Source organism: Lemur catta, chromosome 2, assembly GCF_020740605.2.
Source record: "Lemur catta isolate mLemCat1 chromosome 2, mLemCat1.pri, whole genome shotgun sequence".
NCBI classification, from domain to species: domain Eukaryota; kingdom Metazoa; phylum Chordata; class Mammalia; order Primates; family Lemuridae; genus Lemur; species Lemur catta.
The window spans coordinates 25,882,787-25,910,048 of record NC_059129.1 but is presented as its reverse complement, the minus strand read 5'-3'; the positions used below and the strand labels follow the sequence as shown (position 1 = coordinate 25,910,048).

The following is a 27,262-nucleotide window of genomic DNA, read 5'->3' as shown; positions in this document are numbered from 1 at the left end:
TGCCCTCAACCCCTCCTCACCACCACTGCTCCCAAATGCAACCCCACCACCAGCGGAAAGGCTGTGATCACAGAAATTCAGACTTCCGGGTCTGGGTACCCTTTGCTCCTTGTGTCCTGAGAGGTTTGAGATGGGGTTGGGGGATTGGACATTTTTGCACCTCAGTTCTGATCCAAGGACCACCAACTCACTTGGGGTGGGTGATGGCGCACACTCTGCGAGACAAACCAGCATTTGACACATGGTGAGGCCTTAGAAGACCTGATGATACCATTCTTCAGGCAAATAGAATTCCTAAAGGGGGACACTAAGGGTCCAGGAGAGAAGAGGCACCATGTGGCTCTTGTTCAAGATGGTATTCAGGGAGATGCTCCCTCGGGTAAGGGACAAGATAGAACAGCAGAATGGAAGCAAGGGAACCCACTTCTTTTTCTCAGACTAGTCCAGGGCCCAGGGCAGCCTGAGCAGGGGAGAGCAGAACTTCCCACCCACACTTCTCCACCTCCCGGGGAAGGGGCCTGTTTGTGAGCTGGCATACTAGGAAGCCAGTGTGCTGTGTGCAAGGAGCCTGGGTCCTCACACACCTCTTCCAAGGTCATGGTGAGAGTGATGCAGGAAACCAACGAGCATCACAGGGATGGGTACCTGACTGGTGGGCAGACAGGCCTCAAGACCTGCTCCAGATGCCCCCTGTCAGCTGAAGCTCCACCAAGGTGCAGAGAGGCGCACAGCTCAGGTGGTTGGGGGGGGCAGGGGGGAGCCACAGCAGCTGCCCTGTGGTGGGTGTTGGCCAGGGAGAGGCAGGTATGCAATGGATCTATAAATGGCCACCAAACAGGTCTGTGTTCAAGGCCATAGTCCCCTGTGTGGGCAAGGGCCTTGATACAGGCAGTGTGTGAAGCAGCAGGGACACAAAAGATGTCTTGCTGCCACCTCAAGGAGCAGAACACTGCAGGTGTCCTGCTGTGCTCCTGGCCTGGGAGCCTTACTCCCCTAGGCTTGATTTGAAGCTACTCAAGGAGGGTCTCTTCTTCATACCTTCTCCTTCCTGCTCCCCATCAACAAGCACCCTAGTCCTTGTGAAATCACAGCTGCTGTCACAGAGACCAGCTCCAAACCACTTTTGTGTCATTGAGCCCTGAGTGCTGGGTAACGCTAAAGCAGGAAGCAGCAGGGATCTGGGCAAGCCAGGGGCAGGGGGTGGGGAGGGTGCAGGGGTGGGAGTGAGGTGGTGATCAATGCCAGGTAATTTGGCCTGCTGGGTACCAGAAAGAGCCTGCAAATAACTGCCCTGTGTCAGTTGCCCGGGCAACACTGACCTTGACCTTACCTAGAAAAGATTTATTTCAGCCTGGAGCCCAGGTAACGTTGAGTTGCTCCCAGGGACAGGAAGTGGCAGAACCTCAGCTGTGCTGGACAAGAGTGCTTCTCCCAACCTCGGGGGCGGGGGGGAGCAGTCTACCTTTGTTCCCATGTCAGGGGCAGGGCACCATGTTCTAGGTTCCAATGGAAGAATGCTACCAGGGGGAGGAACCTGCAGGGAGGACACTGGGCTGTTCCATGTGCCCCTCCCTCCCCATCCTGAGTCCTTACTACTCTGTGGAGGGGGATGAGGGAACAGCCATACATTTAGGCCCTACATCCACCCCATGGATCCCAGGTGTGACCTGGTAGGCTCCAATATGGAGAGCAGCTGGGGGCTGGCTCCTGCTTCCTCACCCATAGGGGCAGCCCACAGGTGACCTGCTGAAGGCTGCGGCCTAGCCAGGGGACTGCTGTCTGCAGCACATGGTCACAGCATTGGCCAGGGGCACATGTTGAGGTAGAGACTTGCCAGAAGGCTGGTGTGAGCCTGGGTGAGTCACTCCAGTCTAATGTGTGCAGTGGGTTCACATTCGCAGCCACCAGGCATGGCTGTGCAGGGAGGAACACAGCCTTGTCATTTAGACATTTCCTATCAGGCTAGGGATTTTTCCGTTCTTTGCCACTTGCCAGAAGAGGCGGCTCAGTGGAGGATGGGAGCCCGAGGCGCTGGGGCTCTTTGGAGCCAAGGAAGGCAGCTGCAGTCCTCTCTCAGCCTGTGCCCAGGGAACTACTGGGTTTTTCTGCCCTGGGGTCTGAGGCTGACCTGGCATAACTTCTCCTATGGGTCATCCAGCCCTGGCTGGTGTGCTGGCTGCAGTCCATGTCGGACAGGGTGACTGGGAGGGGAGGGAGGTCTGCAGGGAGGACCTGGGCCAGGCACTAGGCCATGAGGAAACCTCTGGGAGATAGCACAGGTGTGGCGGAAACACAGTGAGAAGCCCTTCCGCTCCCTGTCCTTTCACTTCCTACCTAGTGTTCCTGGAGTTCGCAAGGGTGAGGGAGGTGGGGAAATATACTATTACACTGTAACAGATTTCAACTTGCTCCCTTCCTGGCTCTAAGCAGAAAGGAAAGAATGGGTGACAGAAGTAGGGAGGACACCCCTACTTAATCAAGGTGGCAGAGAAAAATACTGGGAGAAGGGAAACAGAGAGAACATGAAAAACCCAGGGAACAAAGGATGGTACCCCCTGGGAGGCCCCACCAGGAGACAGAAGGAGGGTAAAGGCTGGGAGGGACACAGACACAGACAGGGTGGGTACTAATCCCTGGAAAGGCAGGGAGGCCAACCCTGGCAAGGCAAATAGCAGCAGGTAGGGGTACTTCGAGAAAAGTCTGCAAAGTAAATAAACTGATAACCCAATTCCCACATTTCTGTTGTTCTCTGTGGAAGACCCAAAGAAATCCCAAGAATGAACAGCTAAGGGCCAGGAGTCCCTGGACAATGGTGGAAGGGGAAGGGCCTCTCCTGGCCTTGGGCCAAACAGCAAACCTGAGTCCTCTGCTTCTCCTGAGCCAGGTGAAGTGTTTACCCCACAGTCTGTCTTGTCACCACACAAACAGTCCATGGCTGTTGATACAACATCCCCAGGTGGAAACAGACTGGGGGGTGCAGAGAATGTCCCAGATATAGGAATGGTCTATTTCCATCTCCATGTTGGCACTAACCTCCTTTGCCCACCTCTAGCCCCAGTGGGAACTGCCCCCCTTACTACATCTACCGAACTCCAACCCCTCGCAGGGGTAGCTCCCTCCCACCCATGTTCCTTCCCATTGCTAAGATAGGACTCCGGTTCAGACAGGGACTAGCTCTGTCCTGTCTTTGGCCAACCACAGCGTCATCACCGACCCAGGCAGTCCAGACCAGCAGAGCCAGGTCAAGGATCAGTCATGTTGACTGACCTGTGGCCCCTCAAGCTGGGCCAAAGCAAGAACATGGCAGCCATTTTCCTTTTCTTTCAAATGCAGTTCTTTTCCAACATTGCCTGCAATGAGCTTTGGTGCAGAGATTTGGGGGCGGGGAAGGCACATGGAAAAAAAAGAAAAAGGAAAAAAAAAAAAAAAAACCCAGCCAATTGCACAAAGCCTTTCCCTGGAAAAGCCTAGGTTCTGGGGTGGTCAGGACACGTGGCTGCCCTCTCCCCACCCCTGGAGCTCTGGCTTTGATGGTTGAGGCACAGATGGGAGACGTTTGGGAGAAGGAGACAGGCTGGATGTGTGTATATATATGTATATATGTACGTATGTGCGTGTATATATATATAATAGGCTATATTAGAAAATTCTCTCTATGTATAAATATAAAACACTGGTATCCAAACATGACACCAACAGCTAACTAAAGTGCTTGACAGGAGCTGGGCCTGTGTGTATGCAGGTAAAACTATTCATCCTGAGTGCCCAGGACGGGGAGGGGCGCTGGGGAAGCAAAACAATGGCGGGTGGTGGAGGAAAGCGTGCGCTGGCCAAGCTGGGCCACCAAGGGCACTCAGGCTGCCCAGGTTTTCTTGATCCCAGAGCTGTGTTGTCACTGTCCCTGTCAACACCATGTCTCATCTTTACCCTAGTTTCACCACTGTGCTCTGTCCACGTGGAGCACAGCGCTGGGGAGCCGAGCATGGGGGAAGAATTGTTCCCACGGGGGAAGGCCGGTCAGTCTGTGCCCACAGCTTCCTCTGCCCACGGACAGGGATGGGGGTGAGAGGACAAGGCTGTCATCATAATTAATAGTCCAAAAAAATACCATGGCTCCTCCACAAGGCCCTGTCTTCCTTCCTGCTGGGCCTCCCTCCCCATGGGGGCAGGAGGAGGAGGGAGGGAAGGAGGGAGGGAGTTTTGGGGCAGTTGACCCTGGAGCTGCCACTTCGCCTGTAAGCCCGGAGCAAAGCATCAGCACCTCCACCATCCCCAAGCCCCTGACCCCGCAGCACAGGGCCCCTGCTGGTCTCAGGCCCACAGAAATGCCCACAGGCAAGTGGTCACCAGAGCTACAGGGAGCAGAGGGGCCCCAGAATGCAGGGAAGAGGCCCCCAAGGACACAGTACTACAAGAATGGGTTGGTGGTTGGAGGTTTGGAGGCAAATGGGCTTGATGAGGATCCAGTCTGGAAAGAAATGCAACAAATTATTAAATTAGAGGCAAAGAGCTGGAAGCCAGAGAAGAAACACAGTTCAGGATTCCTTTCTCCCTTAAAATTGTGGTGCTGGGGGAAGCGGGGAAAATGAAGGAGAAGCACTGGGAGGGGCGGGAAATGACAGGGCCTGGAAGAACCGGCAGGGACCAACCCAGTGGTGTTGGCTGGGGCAACGCAGAACCTCACATCGCCCCCTTCCGGAAGGATTATTTCCCCACCCCCGGAGTGAAAGCCCACGCCCCACACCACTCTCCTGACGTTGGGGTACTCACCATGAAGGGGTTGGTGGAAATCCCAGCTGGCTGGCTCAGTGGCCTCTGCCCTAGCTTGGTGGATCCTAAGTCCCCGAAGGAAGAGCCTGGGAAGGAAGAGCCTGGGAAACAAGAGCGACAACTCAGAGGTCAGAGTCCGCCTCGCTGCCGCCGCTAACCAGCTCCGCCCACCCTCCTGCGGGATGGGCACTTGCTACGTCCCCAGGCGGACAGCGAGAGGGGCCTTCCCAGACGAGGGGAATAAAGGTACGGAGCAGAGTCAGAGCACACGGGCAGGTCTCTCGCTCCCCTGGCGCCCCCTACTGGTCAAAAAGGGCACCGGCTCGGGTGTCTGCGAGGCGTGGCTCTAAGGCACAGAGCAGGGCGGGGAGAAAGGAGGGCGCGCCCCTTACCATTCTGCTGTGGAGTCAGCGAGCTCTGTGGGGGGAACAGCGCTGGTGGGAAGCTGCTGGCAAAGGCCCCGGTGGGTGGCACCGTCTGGGGGAAGCCAGGCCCAGCACTGCTCATCCCAAAGCCGGGCCCTGTGGAGTGGGGAAACGTGACGCTAAGGAGAACTGCAAGATGGGCTGGAGAACTGTTTTTCCTAAATCCCTTCGAGATGGGCAAATGGGATATATATTTTTTCCCCCTAACAAGAGGTACCTGGTGGGAGTACCCGAATGAGCCATGGAATTGTTCAGCTTCTCACAAAACCAACCAAAGCTGCCCTCTCCCCAACCAGGGGGTTGTGGCATGGAGAGCACAGTGGTTACAAACACTGGCACAGAACCGGGCCCAGCTTCCTGCTACCGACTAAACTGCATAAACTAGGGCAGATTTCTAACCCTCTCTGTGCCTCAGTTCTCTCATCTCTGAAATGGGGACAGTTACCTATCTCCCAGGGCTGCTGTGAAAATTAAACAATGGCTGTGAAGCACTGGGCACTGGGCCTGCCACGTGGTCAGCTCCAGAGCTCTTAGCTCTTGTGCTTTTCTCTCCCTGGCCTTGACGTTTCAGGGAGCAGGGGGAGAGCCAGGGTGAGAGGAGAACACAGGGCTCGGGCTGATGAGGCAGGGAACAGGGCTGTGGTTTCAGGTGGCTTAAATTTGGGACACAGAACCAAGAGAGGCTAGGTACCCAGAGGGACACTGCTGTGGCTTGGAGACAGAAGAGTCACTGCCACTGTCGGCCAACACTAAAACGATCTTCAGCTCTGTCTCAGTAAGTAGCAGTTTGTTTTTTTCTCATTTGGAAATATGATTCTGTGACTCGAGTGCTAGGTGGCCTGGCAATGAGTGGGCAGGGCAATGATCCGGGCTGCCTGCCACTTCTGACAGCGTAGGACAAGGGTTAAGGGAGAGGCTGTGGGGGAATGTGCATCCTGGAGAGTCTCAAACGGTGACCATGCTGGAGGCTTACCTGGGGCCAAGCCATTGGGCTGGAATGGGTTGGTGGAAGGCAGCTGGGGCTGGGCGGCAGGGGCTGCAAAAGGGTTGGTGAAGGCTGCGCAGGGTGGCATGGGTAGAGATAGGAGAAAGAGGTATTTATTTATTTTCTCATTTGCTTAAGCCTCTGATGACTGAGCATTGCTCTAAATCTTGGTGTGCACCTCTCTCCACTCCCCTCCCTGTCCAGAGTCCCTAGTCTCCCCCTGGTCTGAGATCCGCCTGAGTTTCCATAGGTGGGACTCACCTCCAAAGGCAAGCCCTGTGCTGCTGCCGCTGCCAGTCACGGCAGAATGGAGTGTGGGGACCTGGCCAGCCATCCCGAAGATGCTGCAATATGGGGAGAGAAGTTGGCATGCACATCTTTCAAGACCAAGGAGACAAGCTGAGCAAGGGACCAGGAGATGGCCAACCTGTCCCACTTTCAAGGATGGGGAGGAGAGGGGAGGGGAGGGGAAGGGGGCGGCGAGGAGACCAGGAGGAGCTGATCAGGCTAGGAGGCAAGGCCCGTGCTTCTGGGCTGGCGCTCCTGCCCTAAGGCAGAGTCCTCGATGTCTGAACGTACCTGCTAGGGATACCTCCAGCTGGCACCCCAGGTCCCAGGAAGCTGCCCATATCTGCACGGCTGTTTGGCTGACTGGCAGGTACGAGAGGAGTGGCACCAAATGGAGTCACCTGGCTGCTCCCTGGGCAATCATAGGAAATACAACAGGCAGTGCTGCGGTGAGACAGGCCAGAAGGGGCAGGAGAGGAGATGGAGCTAGTGGTGTAGTGGAGGAGGAGGAGTGGAGTGATGGTATGAGATGCACCCGCTGAGTTCTCTGAGCCAGCCCACTTTCCCAGGGCCCACCCAGTTCAGAAGGGCTTGTCTCCCACTTAGGATTCTGGGCAAGGAGATAGCTCAGCCCATCTTGATCTCCCCTGTGCTCAAAGCTGCCTCTGCTGAGCGAACAGCAGCTCTCCCTTGTGTCAGGCCATCCTCCCTGCTGCTCTAGTTTGGCTTACATGTCCCATTTTTCCCTCAAGAGATGAAAAAGTTTGTCCTTTCCTCAAACCAGTGTTTCCATTGATTGAGACATCACATGAAGGGGCAGGCAGAGGAGCTGTGAAGAACAGCAAGGGCCGAGCACACTCAGAAGCCTGTCCTGGGCTGTGGAGCTGATAAGCACATCTCCAGCAGCCAGCACCATTCCCTCCCCACTGAGCCACCTCCCCTCTGGAGGCCACCCTGACGCCCTGAGCTTGGGTATGCTGCTTAAGGGGCCAGGCCAGCTGCCAGGTTCTACTGCCCTCCCCATCTTCACAGCCAAGAAGAAAAAGCATGGAGGGCCAGCCCCATGGGAAGCAAGAGTCCTTACAAACAGTTCAGGGGGCAAGAGTCCTGGAAATTCCAAGCAATTTCGTCTTGTGGGAGGAGGCGTGAGTCCCTGTCATTTTAAGAAAGCCTCTTCATCGGTATGTCAAAAGTTTCTTCTGTATCTTGGGACTGTGTTGACCACTGGGGGCTGTTGTGAAGGTGAAATGAGACCACAAATGGAAAAAAGCTTTATTTTTATGAGTGCTGGAAGACTCACTTATTACTGAAGTGAAACAGACTTTGCCTAGAGTCTGCCACATGACGGTGCTCAATAGTTGCTTACTGAATGAATATGTAAATCGGTAGAACCAGGAGAACTGGATTCTAGTCACAGCTCTACCACTTGCTACCATGTGCTGTGACTCCAGCAAATCTCACTCTCCTGAGCCTTCTTGTAGGCTGGTTGTAAAGACCCTCTGAGATAAATGAAAAGGTTTTGAAATCGGTAAAGTATAACACAAACATGAGGGATTATCTACCTACAATACAAGAAACTGCTTCCAGGGTCAGAGAAGCAAGACAAGGTCTCAGACGAGTGAACAAGATCCTCCCTGAACCCTCAGCTTGCAGCCTTGGCCTGCAATAAGAGGCCCCTCCCATGGCCTCAGCAGGCTGACTCCCACTCACCCTCAGGCTGAACAGAAACATATCTTTGGGTGGGCCTTCCCTGACCCACTGATGTGAATTTGACCCTGGTTTCCTCTCACAGCACCCTGCTCATTTCCTTCATAGCACTTGACATACTTGTAGTGATAAGCTTTGGTTTATTTCGGTATCAACTGTGTCCCCACTAGACTAATTCCACTGCTAAGGATTTTCTTATAGACCTAACTTGCAAACATGCAAAACATGACACACAGAGGGCTATTAACTGCGGCACTGTTTAACAGCAAGAGACTGGAAACATCCTGAATATGCATCAACAGGGACTGATTAAATAAATTATGGCATATACATACAATGGACAATTATGGAGCTATAAAAAAGAATGAGGAAGCTCTTAACGTACGGATTAAAAATAGATCTTATAGTGTTGTTAAGGTGCAGAATAGTATGCATTATGCCACAAAATGGTTAAAAGAAGTGGGCAAGGCCTGGCGTGGTGGCTCACACCTATAATCCTAGCACTCTGGGAGGCCAAGGCGGGTGGATCGTTTGAGCTCAGGAGTTCAAAACCAGCCTGAGCAAGAGCGAGACCTCATCTCTACTAAAAATAGAAAGAGATTAGCTGGACAACTAAAAATATATAGAAAAAATTAGCCGGGCATGGTGGCGCATGCCTGTAGTCCCAGCTACTTGGGAGGCTGAGGCAAAAGGATTGCTTGAGGCCAGGAGTTTGAGGTTGCTGTGAGCTAGGCTGACGCCATGGCACTCTAGCCAGGGTGACAGAGTGGGACTATGCCTCAAAAAAAAAAAAAAAAAAAAAGAGTGGGCAAACAGGAAAATAAAAAATGAATAAGTGAAGGCCACAGGCTCCTCTTCCCAGAGCCATGGGTGTGGAGAGAAAAATGAGACAACAGAGACTAGCATGGCTAAGGCTGTGGAAACATCTTGTAGGATGGGAAACCTTGAGCGCCTTTGTAGTAGGAAAAGGGTGTATGTCAGCAGAGGCGGAGGAAGTGGAGGTGAAATCCTGGTAAGATAGCCGATGGGATGAAATCCTGCAGAAAGTGGAAAATGATGAGGGGTAGAAGATCACTTGTTTCTGAGAGGTAAGAGGAAGAAAAAGGGAGAGGAAAAGATAAAGACACAAGACAAGGAAAAGGAAAAGCCAGGCTGGTTCTCAAAGCTTCTTTGCTCCCTGAGACCACAGCCTAATTTCTTATCAGTTAAGTTTTGGGCTTTTCTGAATGCCCCACAACTGTAGTTTGAATCTCCTTGCACTTCCTTTTCTAAAGGCTGTCTTTATCCTTTTTAAGGGGACCTTCCCTGTGCCAGGCACTAACCATGAACGAGGGCGACCCGGGCCTTAAGTTGGAGCAGCTCAGAATCCAGCAGGGAAGAGACAAGTGCCCAGTGCCCACCTTCTGCCAGACCCTCAAGGCCCGTTTCTTTTCACTGAGTGTCAGCACTCACAAGACAGTGCTTTCCTCTGCCATCTCCCTGCCACACGCCCGGGCTTTCTATATGAACAAGTTCTGGTTGCAAGCTTCCAGTGTGAGGCTATAATGCCACTGGGCATACTTGGTCATCAGTCCTTTCCAAACCACGGGATGTAAGACAGGCTGGAATCTTCCACTGGTTCTCCAGGCCCAGGCCTTTCCCCTGCCCAACTGCCTCAGAGTGCAGTATATGGAGTTTCCACATGAACACAGCTCTCTCCTCAGATGGATCTGATTCTTCAGTACTGCTCTGGGCCTTCATGTTCAGGAGCTTCCCCCTCGAGGACCAGGCCTTCAACCCTACCAGGCTGGGAGAGAAGCTGCTCCTCCCTGGGCTGCGGGCCACGCTGTACCTCCCTGTGGACACTAGGGGGCAGGACAGTCCGTAATCCAGGTGGAGTCAGCCTCCTGCACAGACAGCCTATTAGCACAAAGGAGGGGTGGCTTCTTGGAATACCTGTGCTCGTTTGCTTTGCATATGCTTCTTAAACACTTCCAGGGCCTCACTCCATGCACCTGGATTTGTACACATGCCTTATAGCAGCTTCAAGGGAAAAATGCAGTTTTTAAAACCTCCCCTTTCCATACTCCCCCTCAGAAACATAAAAATAAAACCAGGCTTGTCAGAAGAGACGCCCACCTCTCAAGATCTCCTTTCCTATTTGATACTCAATGGTTCTTTTTTTTTTTTTTTTTTTGGACAGGGTCTCCCTCTGTTCCCAGGCTGCAATGCAGTGGTGTGATCACAGCTCACTGCAGCCTCAAACTCCTGCGCTCAAGCAATCCTCTCATCTCAGCCTCCTGAGTAGCTAGGACTACAGGCGTGTGCCACCATGCCTGGCTAACTTTTTGTAGAGACGGAGTCTTGCTATGTTCCCCAGGCCGGTCTAGAACTCCTGACCTCAAACGATCCTCCCGCCTCAGCCTCCCAAAGTGCTGGGATTATAGGCATGAGCCACCAAATCTGGCCTCAATTGTTCTTTATGTCACACTCACAGGAACACCTGCAGGATCTTGGTGTAGTGGAAAGTGAATGCAGTTTGCTACTTATCAGCAGGAGATTTTGGCCAAGTCACTGGCCAAGTTGAGCTAGTTTCCTCCACTGCAAAAGGGAGCTCTTTCCTTCCATATAGACATAATATGTGAAAGCTCCAGCAATGGCAGGATCCTCTTAAATGTTGGTTGGCTCTGGGTTTGGCTGCAGATTGACTGCTTTTTGAGAGGACCAGATACTGGACAAAGGGTTTAATGCCTGGGACATCTGTGAGGCTGAGACCTTCCTTCTCTCTGGGTCTGCCCTGAAAACTCTGTCTTTAAAGCAATCAATTGTGCTAGTAAAGCATTTCTCAAAGGATCATTTTTTAACACCCTTGGATGTTTTATAGCTTCCATTCTCAGGAACGCATCTTTCTTGCTAAATTGAATATTCTTGTACCAACTTACACTCCTGCCAATGGTGCACAAAATGTTGGCTATCATCAATATTTAATATTTTTTGCCAACAGAATGTACAAAATTATTCTAGCTTACATTTCTGATTAGTTACATTGAGGATATTTTCATATTTTTTTTGCATATGACCTGCTTGTATCCCTTGTACATTATCATATTCTTTCTTTCATATTTATAAAAGTTTTACAAATACTTTGTGGATATTAACTTTTGTCTGTTTTCCATGTTATATCTTCTCCATTTCACACCTTTAAGCTTTGTTTTGGATAGCTTTTACCATATAGAATGTGACCTACGCAGCTTCTATTTGTTAGAATTTATCTCCATAAATTTGTTTCCTAGTGTACGGTCAAATTATAAAAGGGTTAAAGGTTTGAAAATAATATATATTCTGTCTGTTGGTTACAAAGTTCCACTTACATTTCTTAAATCAAACTAATTAAACTGTTGCTCAAATCATCTACTTCCTTCCTTGTCCATCTATCTATCTGCTAATCTTGTGAGAGAGTGTATTACAGTCTCCTATTCCATTGGCTCATTATGTTCTCATTATGTCTAATTGGTTTTGAATCTCAAGGTTATGCTGTTACTTTAAGTACATGATTGTGAGAATATCTTTGTGAATTTTAACTTTTATCAATATAAAATGTCTCTTTCTGTTCCCATCCAAAAAAATTAAAATAAAAACAGAAGCAACCAACCAGCTCACAGTGGCACCGTGGGAAGGCAAAGTGACAGTCAAGAAGTCTGGGCTCTGATCTTGGCTCTGCCATTCTGTGGGTTGCATGACTAGGCAAATTGCTTAACTGCCTCATCTTTAAAATGACTAAATTTTAACCATTCCTTCCAGCCTCAAAACTCTATGATCAGAGCACCTTGGGTAGGCTGTCGGTGGGAAGAATAACTTACCAGAGCTGTAACTTCCAGTTAGCATCCGACTGGCTGGCAGTGAGGGTGGTGAAGGGAAAGGGTGGGTGGAGGAAGGGAGAAAGAGAGAGCATAAGTCATTGGCTTTTCCCAAGACAGCTAGGCTGGACAGTGCTCCAGCTGCCCTCCCATGTGTCCAGGATGTTCGAAGGCAGAGGGCAGCCCAAAGGCTATGAAGACTGGATGTCTGGGAGCATAGGGAGGAGCCAAATGCTTTATGAAGAACTTTAGAATCTCTTGCAATTGCTTATTGACACGGCATAGAGTTTATAGGCCTTTGCTCTTAGAAGGATGGGTGAAGACTTCTGGAGACTATCTTGAACCTTGACCCTTTCAGGCAGTATACCATGTTGACAATCAGAGCACTTTAGAGAAAAGGTCATGTCCATTCTCAATTTTTCTAGGACTCGAGTCTTCCATACTTCCTAGTCAGAAATTTCCTACTATATAATCTGGACAGCTTCTGGTGCAATTGTCATCATTTTCTTTATGCGAAAAAATAGAGCAATAGAGCCCCCTCTTCCTGACAAGAATGTGTCAGATCATTCTCATCCTTTCCTGGAGCTGCTTCTCTTTGTGCTTTTATCTCCTTTGCACAGTTCTTTAGGTTAGTGAGGATGTGAATGAAAGGCGAGGTATGGACATGGACAACTGGATGCAGTTGGAAGAGAGAAAGGAAACCAGTGGGGCAGAGTTTACCTGCAGGTGTCGGCTGGGCCGGGAATGGGGCTTGGCCAGTTGGAGGGATGCTTCCAAATGCAGAAGAGCTGAGGCTACTGCCAAAGGCATCAAAGTTGGCAAAGCCCCCATGGGAAGGTGTCTGGCCTATAGGTGGAGGAAATAAAAAGTTATATATAGAAAATGTAATGCATATCTACATGTCTACCAATTCTAAAGGGGAAGGACCACTGTTCTGGGTTATCTGCCTTTCCATAGTGTCTTCTTCAGAGGGAGATGGCAGCTGGGGAAAGGGACATCCAGAGGCCTCCATATTCACTCCCTGCCATCTTTTATCCTTACTCCGTGAGGCATTAACATTTTTATCAGGGCCTACTTTGGGGCAGAATCATATTAAAAACAATTTTTTTTGTAGAGGAAGGAGGTTAAAAAATAAAAAGGGAATATAGGTACCACTTTGCTAAACCCTCTATTGGCCATTGCTGATCTTTCGGAAGGAGGCAGGGGAAATGAACACATGATAATCCCCCTCCTCCCATTTTAATAGAGAGAGAAAGCAATAAAAAGGCTATTCGCAGTGTTCTGAAAGGAAGTGCTAGGAGCCCCTAACCGCATGCCTTGTGGTCAAATCCCCAAACATAATCCTGCTGTACTTATTTGACCTTAGTCCTCCCAGCCTTGCTGCTTCAGAATGACCATCACGTCTGCATGCATGTAGAGATCTAGAGCCTTGGGAAACTCGGCCACCCCAAGGGGCTGAATTTCTTGTGTTATAGGTACATATGTTATAGGGAGGTTCTCATTCCAAGTGTCACTTACCTCCAAAGGCTGGGAATGCAGCAAAAGCTGGTGCTGCCTGGGGAGCAGCAAAGGGGTCTCCACCGATGTCAGCCAGCAGGTCAGTACTTGCTTTCTTGACAGAAGAGTGGGAAGGTGGCTGAGAGCTCCGGGCCTGGGATGTCTGAGCTTGAGACTCACTGACAGACTTGGAGGAGAAGGAATTACATATAGCACTTAGAATCCCAGACATGACCCAGGCCCCTCCACAGCTCCCCAGACTGTCCCCAGTAGGCAGGTGGAGAGAGAAGACAGTGAGTAATTGCCCTCAACCAAGAGGATTACCAGCCAGAAGCTTCCTTAGCTCCTCTCATACCTCGTATCACCCTTGTCTCTCAATACTTCAGCTACCAGAACCACACATTTTAGAGCATACGAGCCAAGATAACCCTAAGATATACAGGAATGTTGCCCAAAAGCGCCCCTGGAGCTGTCACCTCCTCATCTTTCTCAGGTATTGGATGCAGTGTCCTCGTCCCTTTTGTGTTTCCTTGGTGGGAATGGTCAGATTTGGAGTTGATACTCTGACTTCTTTAAATACCACTCCTGTAGGGCTCTATCTTCCAAAATATATGAGGTTCAGAGGTGATAAATGCATGATATAGGCAACAGCAGGGCACATACCTTCTGTACTGTTATCTGCTAAGTCCAGGGGATTTGATTTAGGAAACTGACACCCCTATCTCCCAAATCTCAACATAAACATGAAGGGCAGATCTGAGAGTTACCTGGCTCGAGGTGGAGGCAGCAGCTGAGAGAGATGGCATGGGATCACCTGGAAGTGTCCGCAGGGCCTTCCCTTCTGACATGGAGCCCTGAACAGGGGTGGAAGTACTGCCTTTGGTATAAGTGGGCCCCTTGATTTGGTCTGGGGGGACATACCTTTGAGAAAGAATAGTTAAGCTGTAAAGAGAGGGATAAAACCTTGGACCAGGCTCAGCCTAGGTGCTTGGGAAAACACAGTTATAGGAGTCAATGTCCTTGCTCATATTTTTTTCCATTAGTAGTACCCTTTTTTGATGGGAATTTAGTGACCTAGCAAAATTCTGCCTATTGTGAGCATTCCTTTGAGCACTTGAAGACCATTTTTTCAGCAGGAGAGTTCAGTTTGCTCTGGTTTGTGCCTGTTTTTCCTTCTTCTCCCCCTCCTCTTTTTGACATCTCAAACCGTCTGGGTTTCAAGCAATAACACATGCAATAATGCTGATGGACAGGCGATCTTATTTTCCAACTTCCTACTCAAGGTCCCCCTTTTTATTTCCTGGGTGTTTGTTCAGATTCCTCCTTCTCAGTTGCACCAAAAAGGTGTCTGCCACCTCATCCTCTAGCTGCTCACAGTCTATATTTCTATCTGCCAGCTCCTGATGCTTCTGATAAAATCCCCTTCCCCTACTCTGGAAGTATCATCTTAATCCTGAAGACATCCCTAGGAGGGACTCCAAAATGTGGTTTTATCCACGTCAGTCTCCGTGTTCTCTGCATTCTCCTCCCCACGTTGTAGTTACTCCCAGTGTGCACACACCCCAGAGATCAAACAACAGGAAGTGATAATTGGGAAAGAAAAGGCAAAGGAGAATGGAAATGCTGTTTTCTCCATCAGGAAAACAAAATACAGTTATCCCTTGGTATCCTCAGGAGATTGGTTCCAGGATCTGCCCCAGGGCCCAGTGGATACCAAAATCAGAGGATGCTCAAGTCCCTTATATAAAATGGTGACTTATTTGCATGTAACTTATGCACATCCTCCCATATACTTTAAAACTTCTCTAGGTTACTTATAATACCTAATGCAATGTAAATGCAGTGCAAATAATTACCGTATTACATTTTAAAATTCATATTACTTTTTATTGTTGTATTATCTTTTAATCTTTTTCCCCCTAAATATTTTTGATCCGTGGTTGGTTGAATCTGTGGATGTAGAACCTGTGGATACAGAGGGCTGACTATACACATAAATCATGAAACGATGGGTAAGAGCATAAAGCTATAAGACATGTGCTCCCAGCCATCTCTCCCCACATACAAGATCAGCTGAACTGTAAAAATGGACTCCCACAGGCCTACCTCCCTATTCCAATTAGTCCACTGTCTCCCCCAAAAAGGGGTCATCAAATCTGCAGGGTTAGCAACTGGGAATAAGTTGTCCTTTTATGGAGATTTATTATTTTGAAGTCAAAATTTAGCCCTAACTGAATGAGTAGAACAGAATCAACCCAAGTCTAGCCTTTGTAAGAAGCCCAAATTGAACTCTGGAAACTGGACTGTCACGTGAAGGATGTCTTGAACACATCTCCATAGCAACTTCTTTCCTCCTCCTTACCATCTCTTCTTCTCATATTTTTCCTGGAGAAACTCCTTCACCTTTTGAGGATCCCTGGAATCTGGTACTAAAGATGTCCGAGCATCAAATAGACCTAGCCATATCTTCCTGCAAACCTAAAAGAATGAAGTCAGGTGACAAAGGAGTTGGAGCAGAAAGCATGAAATACAAGAGATACCATTTCCAATTTATTCATCAATAAATATTTATTGAGCATGGACACAGTGCTAGAATCTGGGTATACCTACAAACCAGACATGATCCCTGGTCCTCACAGAGTTTATAATCTAATGGGGAGATCATGCTTTAGACAAGTAAAAATAAATTTGTAATTACATTTTATGATATGTATTGAAAAAAGAAAATAGAAGACCATGAGAATTATTTGAGAACTAAATTAAGATGGGGGTAGGGTCAGGGAAAATTTTCAGAGCTCCAGCTTCCAGGGCATCCTCCAGAGGCCCATGATGGCACCCTCTAAGTAAGCTAGTCACCTCTAAGTAAGTTAGCTAGGGGTACTGCTAACACGAAGGATGGCAACTTTCAATCAACAGATTTAGCTGGGGAAGGGGTTTAAGTCACTTTCAAGTAAATGACATAGACTTAAACCCAGTTGTCCAGGTTCAAGTCAGCAGAGCTGGCTCCAGGAGATCTTACTCAGAGGGGCTGGCCTAGTCAGCTCTGAAAGCTCCTCAGCTGGAGCTCTACCCGTTTTCCCCTCCAGTGCCCAGGGGCCACCCCCTATGGAGCTATTGCTCCTTCCCTTGATTCCCCTAAAAGGGGCTCAGACAAACCATAACTTGTATAACTAAGATTCTGTAAATATACAAATATACATAAGATAAAAAATCTTACATACTAAAAAATTAAGAGAAACTTGACAAAAAAAGAAAACTACAGGGTTTCTCTACAATCTTGAGGCAAAGCTCTACCTACAGAAAAGGCAACCACAGCCTTCTGACCATTCCATCAGTGGCAGCTCACCTCATTGCCACGAGACTGCAGGAATACTACTTCAGGTTCAGTGAAAGTTGTCATGGAGATAGACTTGACACGGTGAGGAGGGTTCAGCCCTCTCCTGTGGGAGAGAAATAGAAAGAGAAGTATAATGCAGTTAGCACTGCAGGCTGTCTATGGGAGGAGGGGGAGGGAGAAAGGATAAAACAACAACACATAAAGTAAGCTCAGCTAGAACCCTCCACCTGAAGCTACTTACTAATTCCAGGAAAGAAGGGAAACAAGAATATTTTGGAGGCTTCTTATAAAAAGATAGGCAAGGGAGAGTCAGGAACATATTGTAATTCCAGTCATTCAGGAGAGGGGCAGAGCCTGCCCATCCAGAAGCTTCCTCTAGCCTGGTTTAGATCCCGATAGTTTCAGTGTTCAGCCTGTAGGCCAAGAGGGTACTTTTGGAACTCAGACATGTGACCACTTTCCATTTCCTGTTTTATCATTGTTTTAGACCTGCAGCACATCTCCCAAGATCCCAGAGCCCATGAAAACACAAATCCCTCAAGCATGAAGGAAGGCAAAAACAAAGGCCCACGACTATTCCTGATAACACAAAGATAGGATTTGGTGACTAAAAAAGGAGTCCCTAGGCCAGCTGCCCCTACTCTTATCTACACATAAATGTGGAGTGGCAGTAAGGATAGAGAGGGTTCCTCTCTTTCAGGAAGCCATCTCTGGGAAAAGAAATATTTGACTTTCTTGTTTCGAAATCTTTCAATAAAGCAAGAAATCAAGTTCAACCATGAGATATGAGACTGGCACGGGCAAGAATATATATCCTGTAGTGATGCTTTTGTGCCTGTTCTGTATGTTCTGTTAACTCCCTAGGAGTTCGTTCTGCCTACAGAAAGCCTGTGGAGATTACAGTAGAAAAGAAGGCGTCCTTGCCCCGACTCAACTGGTCTCCAGAGTGTTCTAACAGGAAACTTGGGGCTAAGCCAGGCAGGGCTTCATATGTTCCTCTTTCCTTGCACCTTAAGTTTTACTCTATCTAGACCTACTGCCCTTATCAGATTAAAACAAAACTGGCCAAACCAAAACAAATAAACTATACCCTGGGACCAGAAGGAAAGAGTCTCAGCTGATTATGCCTCTTCAGACTTTTCCTCTCATGGAAAAAATGGGCAATTAAAGATGTTAAAATGAAAGTAAATCTAGAATAGGGTCCTGGCTGATGCCTCAGGAAAGCAAAAGGAGAAAAAAGAAATCACAAAATTTACCAAATAGAAATCCAAAAAATTCATAAAGAAGGTGGGAAAAACACACATTCATGCTTACCACACATACACAGAATAAAGGTGCTCCTGCCAACTCTGGGAGAATGGCAATGTTTCTGCTGGTGTAAGCGAAGGCAGTGAGGCAGGGAGTAGGGGGCAGATGACACAGTACAGAGTGAACAGCAAAGTTGCAGCTGCCCTTTTGGATGGCTGATTATTCGTTATGGGATTCTAACAAAGGACAGAACACTGGAGGGAGGCTACAATGGAGGCTGTTTTCAGCAATTCTGCTGCTAGACTTTTAAGTAAAGGGTCTCAAAATACCCTTATAAAAGACAAGCAATATCAAAGAAGACTGAAGCTCCAAGGAAAGATAAGAGCAGGGAAAACCAAAAGCAAGGCTTTGTTACTACATATCAAACAATAGCTCTTAAACTTGATCTGCCCTGAAGACTCTCTTCCGATCACATTTCAAAGATAGTCCAGTTTTCTTTCCTAAAGCCTCTCTTGCTAATGGCTTGGTTTGGTTTTGCTTTAAGTTCTAGCCAGGCTGCTTTTATAGTATTTCTCTTGCTCTTTCTCACCTTGACCACTGGCCTTTCGCCCTCAGAATATCAGGAGTTTCTGAAGTCTAGCCAGACCTCATTGTTCCTATGATCTCAGAGGTCTTCTCTTTTGCCTTCTACTAACCAATATTTACTTTGCCAAAATACAAGGCTTTATGGTAGGCACCTGGGGAGATACAAAAATTATAGGATCTAGTCTATCACCAGGAGCTTAACAGGAAGGACCCAGGAAGCCTGGACAAGGATACCTCTCAATGCAGTAGGGTGCTTATTCAGTCCAGCACTGTTGGATCAGGGAGAATGTGATTCCAGGATGCAGCAGTGTGGGAAGAGAAATGGTCATGGGAAAGGTAAAACGTATTATGTTTACACTAGAAAAACAGATTCTAGGCCTATCACAAAAAGGTCATTGACATTTCCTGAGAGGACAACCAGGAACTGTTAGCAAAGTGTAAACAGGGAGGTGTGCTTCCTTGTTAAGGGAGGGGGAGGGACTCAACTGAGGCATCAATCAAGACAGGATGCTTAGAACAACAGAACTTCTTATGTCTGAGCTTGGACTCGAAGTTTTTTTTTTTTTTTGGGTGGGGATGATAGGATGATGGGAAGGCAGAAAAAATAAGAAGTGATTTAGGTGCCTTGAGCCAAATGAATCTGGTGGAACAGGATGTTTCCATAGCACAGTAGAAAAAGCATTGCTCTGACCTTGATGTCTGTAGACTGGATTATGTATAACCAGAGCCACACTTTGGGGGCAGGGAGAATTCTCTACAAGGCAACACTCTGCAGCCCAGGAAGAGGGCCTAGTTACATGGCCTATGAGTCAGAATATTTCTTTCTGAATCATAGACAGACCATGACTGGCTGAGAGAAGCATTTTAGAAACAAGAGCCCCTCTCTTCCCAGTAGCTGAAATCAAATGGTCTAGGTGTGCTGGGTACATACCAGGGTCATGCAATGGGCCAGATGTGAGTCACCGGCCTGGAATTAAACAGACACAACACTCCAGCTTGCACCCAGTCTCCCTAACAAACTCTCAGGTTCTTCCCAAGAGAAGGAAGAGTTGGTAGAAGGCACTGCCCTTCAGTTATCATAGCAAATCCATTTTGTTATTTCTAACCAGGAGGTGCTGAGGAAATACAGAGTTAAATCTATTTTCCTTGAAAAGGGCAATTTTTTCCAATTGCAAGGAAGTACAGCTGGGTACAGTGGCTCACACCTGTAATCCCCAGCACTTTGGGAGGCCGAGGCAGGAGGATCATTTGAGCATAGGAGTTCGAGACTAGCCTGGGGCAACATGGTGAGACTCCAGCTCTACAAAAATAAAATAATTAGCTGGTCATGGTGGTATGTGCCTGTAGTCCCAGCTACTCAGGAGGCTGGATTGTTTGAGCCCAGGATGTGAAGGTTGCAGTGAGCTATTATGATCACACAACTGCACTCCAGCTGCACTCCAGCCTGGGCAACAGAGTGAGATCCTATTAAAAAAAAAAAAAAAAAGGCAAGTACATTACTAGGACTCAGGTCTCCAGCCAGTCATGTTGTTTTATCTATTTCAGTTTCTTTTTCACAGGGCACCTAAAGGGCATTTAAAGTACTCTGATTATTCGGCCAGTGAAGCCAGTTTTTTTGTGTAGATGCTAAACTCTGCCCAATTCTCCCTTCCTCTCTTCCTCTTTTCCTTTGATCTTTGATTCCTTTTTTTTTTCTTGGCAAGGATGAACTCTTTGATTCTATTAAGCATACTACTATTTCCAAAAATACCATACCTATTGTTTTTCTGTGGCGATCACCCTCAAGCTGGCCCAAATTTTTGCTTCTATCTTGCTTCATAAAAGCATCAAACCTGCTCAGATAAGAAGGTTCTGCCAGGTCAACAGTGGAAAAAAACCAGTTCTACCCAGCACCCAGGTTCTCTTATTTGTGCCAAATATGGACTTGGGAATTCCTTGCCTCTGAATATTTGTGTTCAAATTCATACACTCCAGATTGTGTTTCTTTGCTCCTGGGATTCCACTTCTCTACCTCTGAGCAGGGTACAACTAAAGCAGTTCAGTTTTTATCTTGGACTCAAACATCGCCAAGTGTCTCTATTAGGAACTCTCAATAGTCCCTAACAGGAAAGCTCTCCTATTACCATGCTCCAGGGTCAATTTCACTAATTTTAGGAACTCTCTTCCTAATCTAAATTCTGCTTCAACCCACTTCCCTTGTTCTTCCTCAGTAGCTATGATAAACTGCTCCCCTGATTAGACTCAGGTAGAGTACCGATAATATCATTAGCTGTTCTCCTCTTTAGGCTCAATCTCAATCCCATTTACTTTTCCCTTCCTCCACATCTTCTTTCATCCCTTTGGTGATTTATTACTTCCTTAGGGGCTTGTCAAGGGGTTCATGGGCCCCTTATGATAAAGTGCCTAAATCTATAATTTAGTGAGACTGTGCCAAGCTCCGCCCAGCAGAGGTAAATAGGAAAGGTGAGGGAGGAGGGGATGGAGGGATGGGACTAAAATAGGGGCAAGGTACATGTGTATCTCTCCAACCCAGACAGATGGAAAAGTACTGAATTATTGAACAACATACTACACCTTTCCTTCCATGGAAATAAAAATGCTTCAGCTAGGAACCACTACTTAGCAAGCCAGACAGGGAAACTAAGGTACAGGCAAGGTAGGAACCTGTCACAAAAAAAGAGCTGTCAAACATATCTCTTGACACCCAGCTCAGAGCTCTGCCCACCTTAATTCTGACTCTCATTATTACAGCAAAGTTGGGCAGAAGTAGAAGAGATAAGTAACTGTTACTGAGACCTGATGGATGACAGATTAAAGGATGGACCCAAACAGCCAGGTCAAGGAAGCATGTCACACTTTGCTGAAAAAATTGGGTTTCAAAGTTAGTGTCCATTGTCCATCTCTGATGTCAATGAGCTCTCAGGCCTCAATGTCTGTTTTCTTTATAAAGATCAGTGGTTTATCCAGAGAGGCATTCAGGCAAACCAGAATGAGAAAAAACACTGAAGGCACTGCTTTTAGTGGCAATCTTTTACCCCATCTTAAGATTCAAATGGCAGATTCATCCTCCATTAGAAGAGTTAGAAACATAACAAACAAACAAGCATATGTGTATGTTTGGGAAATTAAACAGATACATATCTAGGTTAAGGAAATTAGGTACTGGAAGAAAACCAAATGAATAAAACTAGGTCAAACGTGGGACCTACAATTGTGGCAGTATGTATGTAAATTTAGAAACAGAAACTAGCAGTGTCTCCCTGAGGCCCTCACACCAATGCTGTAGTTTTTTGCTACAGCTGAAAAAATATTTCTCATTAAAAAAGAGAGAGCGAGAATGAGCTCATACATGCTGGGATGAAGGCATAGTCACACCTACCCACCAATATTTAAAAATGTGCATTGTTCTTCAGATCTTAGGAAATTCAACTTTGGCTGGAACAGTCAACTTTGCTACATCAGCCAACTCAGCCAGCTGGGAACTCTGGTAATTCTGCTCACTGCTCCCAGAAGACTCCATCCCCTTAAAAGGTAGACATATTTGTAACACAGCGAACAGAAAACTGGCCTTTAAAAATAAAGCCATCCTGGCCAGGCGCGGTGGCTCACGCCTGTAATCCTAGCACTCTGGGAGGCCGAGGCGGGTGGATCGCTCGAGGTCAGGAGTTCGAGACCAGCCTGAGCAAGAGCGAGACCCCTGTCTCTACTAAAAAATAGAAAGAAATTATCTAGCCAACTAAAAATCTATATATATAGAAAAAATTAGCTGGGCATGGTGGCGCATGCCTGTAGTCCCAGCTACTCGGGAGGCTGAGGCAGTAGCATCGCTTAAGCCCAGGAGTTTGAGGTTGCTGTGAGCTAGGCTGACGCCACGGCACTCACTCTAGCCCAGGCAACAGAGCGAGACTCTGTCTCAATAAATAAATAAATATATATATATATAAATAAAAATATAAAGCCATCCTGCTGTCTCCTTTCTCTGGCTATGGTGCTAAGTATGCTATTTCATTTTTTCCTCAATATCTTCTTCATTTTAACAAAGAATATTTCTTCTCTTTGCATATCTCAATATGAGCTCCCATCATTCCCTAATCCATACTGAGCTTTATTTTACTTCATAGCACTTGTCACTACCTACAATTACATGTAGAATGATTTATTTATAGTCCATGGCCTCCACTAGGAGGTAAGCCTCGTGAAGATGGGGACTTTGTCACTACTATATCTCCAGTGAATAAGACAGTGTCTGGGGCTTGATAAGCATCCAATAAATATCTGTTGACTGACTGAATGAATGAATGCACAGGCTGTTGGCCTACCACAATTTTCACTTCCCACCAACACAAAATCCTAATTTATGGGCAGTCAGCCATGTGGATTGAAGATGCTAGTTGGTCTACATGCCACCACGGAGCCATGCCTCCCTACTGTCTGCTGGACTGTGTGTGCTCTCTCCTCACTTTGCAGCCAGCAGTAAGCATCCCCTGCCTTACACATTCGGCCCATGGCCCACTTACCAGCTCCCAGCCCTTGCCATAGTACCTCAAAGGGACACAGGTAATGCTTTGTTAAGACTCCTTTAAAAGGTTTATATGCCTTGCCCTTGTCTATGCTTAACTAGAACTCCAACTAGTAAATGAGAAGTACCACTAGAACCCAGGCAGATAGCCACAGCCAGGGAAACTCCAACTTCCTTGTAGAGTTTCTCCTGGTATTTCTCTCCTTATAAGATCAACGTGCCTTCAGTTGAGCTTCATGTATTGGCCTAACCTCGTGATCCTTCACTCTACTCTCATTTCCTGCTAACAAACAGCCTGACTTCTCATTTCCTAACCACCAAAATATGTTCCCTTAAAGTCTACCACCTCAAGAATCACTCCCATTATGAGTGATTCTCATAATGCTTTACCAAAATACTAAACAAAAATGTCTTTTCTAGGATTTCTTGAAACCAAAAAAAGGGCTAGTAGAGTCTTACTACTTGGTCCCATGGGAACTTCAGTTCCTAAGGAGCTAAGCCCCCACCTAGTCTGAGGCACATACACCCTTATACTGAGCCAGTCCTCTTCGGGTACTTCTCTATTAAACTGATCAATCTTTAACTAATCAATCCTAACTAATCAGTCAGCCACCTCCATCCAGTGTATGCCAGATCACGGGTATCTGACTTTTCATTAATGAGATCAACAATAGTGACCACAGAGAAAAAGTGGTAAGGTTCTACAAATTGTGTACTGATATTTAAGGAGTTATGATAACTTTTCTAGCAAAAGAAACCAGGTTTTTAATGTGTCCCAGATCCCTTGGTCTTCCTTCTGTCCTGATTGAGAGATATTCATTATAGAAGGGAAATGTTATCTGTGGGATACTTTGAGTTTTATCTTTCATGCCATCACCGCTAACTGTGGGAATGAGTTAACACTTCCCTAACATTGTCTTCCTAGGACTTACCTCTGATAGACCATCAATTTTATCCCCCTGCTTCCTTTTACTTCTCTCCAGACTCTAATCAGATTTTCCTTTTCATAACTGGATCTTCGGGAATCTGCTCTTTCTCTTTCTACTTTACACTATAAGTACTCCTAACTTTGCTTCTTCTCGCCTCAGAATATTTGTGCCAACCTCAAGTCTCTACTTTCTTGCTTTATTTGAGTCTCTATCTCAACTTAAGACACATTCCTGTTTTGGTTCTAAATCATTATCCCAAGAGCCACAAAGACTTTTACTTAGACCAAAAATCGAGTTCATCCTTACAATCCACAAATGAGGTTGATCAGAACATAGAAGTTTGGCAAAGGAGGTAAAAATCCAGTAGAGAAATAATCCCAAACTGTGTCTTAGGAGACCTGGATCCTCATTTCTGGTCTCTCGTGATCATAACTAATATCAAACAATAAATGCTGAAAACAGCAACCCCCATACAGCATTGGATAAGTTACTAAACCTCTCTTTGCTTCTGTTCTCCCATCTGTCATGCAAGAACAATATTGTTTGCTCTTTGGCTCCTAAAAGTATTAGAACAAGGAAAGCTTTCCTTGTTTTTAAAAAAAAAAAAAAAACCCCAAAACAACAGTGTCTTAACATAATGCTAAAAAAAAGTCAAAATAAATTCCCTGACAAAAAACAAAACAAAAAACAGAGATCCAGGCCTAGTATCAGATGTTAATCATGCATTTAGACACATAATACCTTAAGGGAGGAGCAAGAAGGTTACTATATAACCAGAAATCTGGGCTAGAACTGTGGCTCTAAATTAGCTCTGGCATGACCAAATACAGTGCCAGTGCCAAGCAGAGCATTGCAGATTATACAACAAAGCTCCCCTACCTCCAAACTAGAAAGAGTTTACCAAATGCTACCACCAGGATCCAGCCATGGCAACAAGGAGCTTAAAGGTGTAAATGATTACACTTAAGGATGGCTTGTCCAGATTCCCAAACCCTTGCAAAAGTTAAGCTCTCTACCAGGGTAACCCATTGGCTCTACTCTCTTATCTAATAGATTTCATAAGTCTAGCAACTGGGTAGCATTCCAAAGCCCTGAGAGATTAGGATCTGCACCTGAACTCTGGACCATAGCTCCTTACCTTCCACTAGCTCTAGGCTGTCAGTCTCGGCTGATTTACCTATTTTCAGTTGCTTTGTGGATCTCACACTCCAGGAGGGACACACGCCAGAAGGTAGAAAGGTACTCTTTCATTCCGAGGCCAGCTTTCCCTACCTCTTTCCTTTTTGCCTTCCACCTACATAAACTTCCCTTTAAAAGTGTATGTCATTTTCTGGCCCTTTAAATCCCCACACCCCACCCCACCCCACCCTACGCGAGTTCCCTTCAATTCTCCACACTTTCTCCCTCCTCACTTGCAGTTCGCCTCGCCTCCCTCGGGGAGTTTCTCCATTCCTCTTCGGGTGTCCTTCTTCACCTCCACCTCCCCTCCTCAACACGACTCCAGTCTCGTCTTCTCTCCACTTCCCTTTCCCTTCCCCACGACACCTCTGCAGCAGGCGACCCCCTCACGACAGCCGGCGCGCGTCTCCTGGCCTCCCCGCCGCCTCCCATCTCGGCTTCCCTCCCTCGCCCCTCGGAGCCTGGGCCTCCCCGCCCGCCCCGGGTCCCCGTGGTCCCCAGGCCGACTCTCCGCCTCTCCTTTCCGGTCCTCCCCCCGCGCCGGTCCACTCACAGGAGGCCGGAGCAGGTGGTGCAGACGAAGCTGCCCACGGTGATGTCCACGTAGGTGACCCCGCGCTGGGCGCACTCGAAGCAGTGGCGATTCCCGGCCTGGCTGCAGCCGCCCAGCTCCCGCACCCGGCGGCACCACACCTCCGAGGCCGCCTCCGCCTCTGCCTTCCCCCCGCCGACCCCGCCACCCGGGCCTGGGCCCTTCTTCGCCGCCATCACCATTGCTGTTCACTCTCTCCCCGCAAGTCAGCAACTACCCCTTCAACCACTGCCGCCTTCCCGCCTCCTCAGCCGCCTCCGCACGCCCGGCTTCCTTGACAGAAGCTCTGGAGCCGGTGGCATCCGCGCGAGACTCCGCCACCCCCCGACCCGCGCTGCCCCGCCTCTCCTGTCCTGCACGATGATTGGCTGGCCTTCTCCCACCTCCTCACTCTGATTGGTCCGAGCTGGGACAGTCCCCGGTTGCTGGAGCCGCTAACACCACGCCCCACTGGCTTCAGACCTCAGGCCTCTCCCATTGGCCTGCAGAGATACGGGCCGCGAGAATTGTGTGTGCCCTCTGCTTGTCCCCGCCCCCTCTCGCCACTGCCTCCACTGCGGCCCGCCTCCCTGTTTGGATTGGTCAGACCTCGGCACGAGGGCTCCGGACGCTAACTCTAATTGGCTGTCAAGGCTGCAAAGTTAGCGCGCGAGACAGAGGAGGTGTCCCGCGCATGCTCAGCTCTCGTCCTCCCGACTGATGTCGTTGATTCCCGCCAAATTTAAAAGGCCTGCTCTAGACTGCAGAGTGGCACACAAAGAAGAAAAATGGCCTCATGAGGGACAGAAGAGGAGAGAGAAAGAAGAGAATCCTCAGGGGAGGGATGGAGAAGGAGAAAGAGTCCTTTATTAGTGCCATTTTAATTTACTTCTACACATGCCATAGGTGGAATCCTCATTTTACAGTTTTAAGTTAAACGACTTGCAGAAGATCACGCAAAGTGTATGTGGCCCAGGATTCAAATCCGAGTCTTCTGGCTTTAGAAATCCTGCTTTTCACCACCGCACTAGGTGGAATAGTATTCAGTGATTCATTTTACCCACACTTACTGAGCATTGCTAGGTTTCAGGAACATTCTAGCCACTGGAAATACCACGGTGAACCCAAATCCGTATGTTAGTGGAGCTTACATTCTAGTGGGGGGAAGCGGACACTAAACAAATTCAAGAAACATCAGTTGGTGATAAATTCTATGCAGAGAACTAAAATCAGGTCTTGGAAAAGAGAACGACTTGTTGGGTACTTTAGATTGAATTGATGAGGGGAACCATTTCCAAAACAATGACATTTAAGCTGAGACCTGAATAACAAAAAGGAGTCAATCATGAGAACATCTGAAGAGGATCAGCCCAGGCAGAGGGAGAA

General features: G+C 47.8%; 1 protein-coding gene across 5 annotated transcripts; it reads right to left on the bottom strand.

Annotated features, from left to right (window-relative positions):
• Nucleotides 1-240: 240 nt before the first annotated feature.
• AGFG2 (ArfGAP with FG repeats 2) lies at nucleotides 241-26,237 on the bottom strand. Of its 5 annotated transcripts, none has more exons than XM_045541440.1 (13): nucleotides 25,859-26,237; nucleotides 16,855-16,948; nucleotides 15,871-15,986; nucleotides 14,276-14,429; nucleotides 13,530-13,695; nucleotides 12,732-12,857; nucleotides 12,015-12,047; nucleotides 6,760-6,880; nucleotides 6,442-6,524; nucleotides 6,169-6,252; nucleotides 5,163-5,291; nucleotides 4,771-4,871; nucleotides 241-4,468 (listed from the first exon to the last, which is right to left on the bottom strand). In XM_045541440.1, the coding sequence occupies exons 1-13, from the start codon at nucleotides 26,077-26,079 to the stop codon at nucleotides 4,409-4,411; spliced, it is 1,488 nt and encodes a 495-aa protein (XP_045397396.1). In that variant the 5' UTR covers nucleotides 26,080-26,237; the 3' UTR covers nucleotides 241-4,408. The 5 variants fall into 5 exon arrangements, with proteins under 5 accessions (XP_045397396.1, XP_045397398.1, XP_045397400.1 ...); XM_045541442.1 differs by lacking the exon at nucleotides 25,859-26,237 and adding an exon at nucleotides 22,062-22,236; XM_045541444.1 differs by lacking the exon at nucleotides 25,859-26,237 and adding an exon at nucleotides 18,160-18,791.
• Between the last annotated feature and the right edge of the window lie 1,025 nt (nucleotides 26,238-27,262).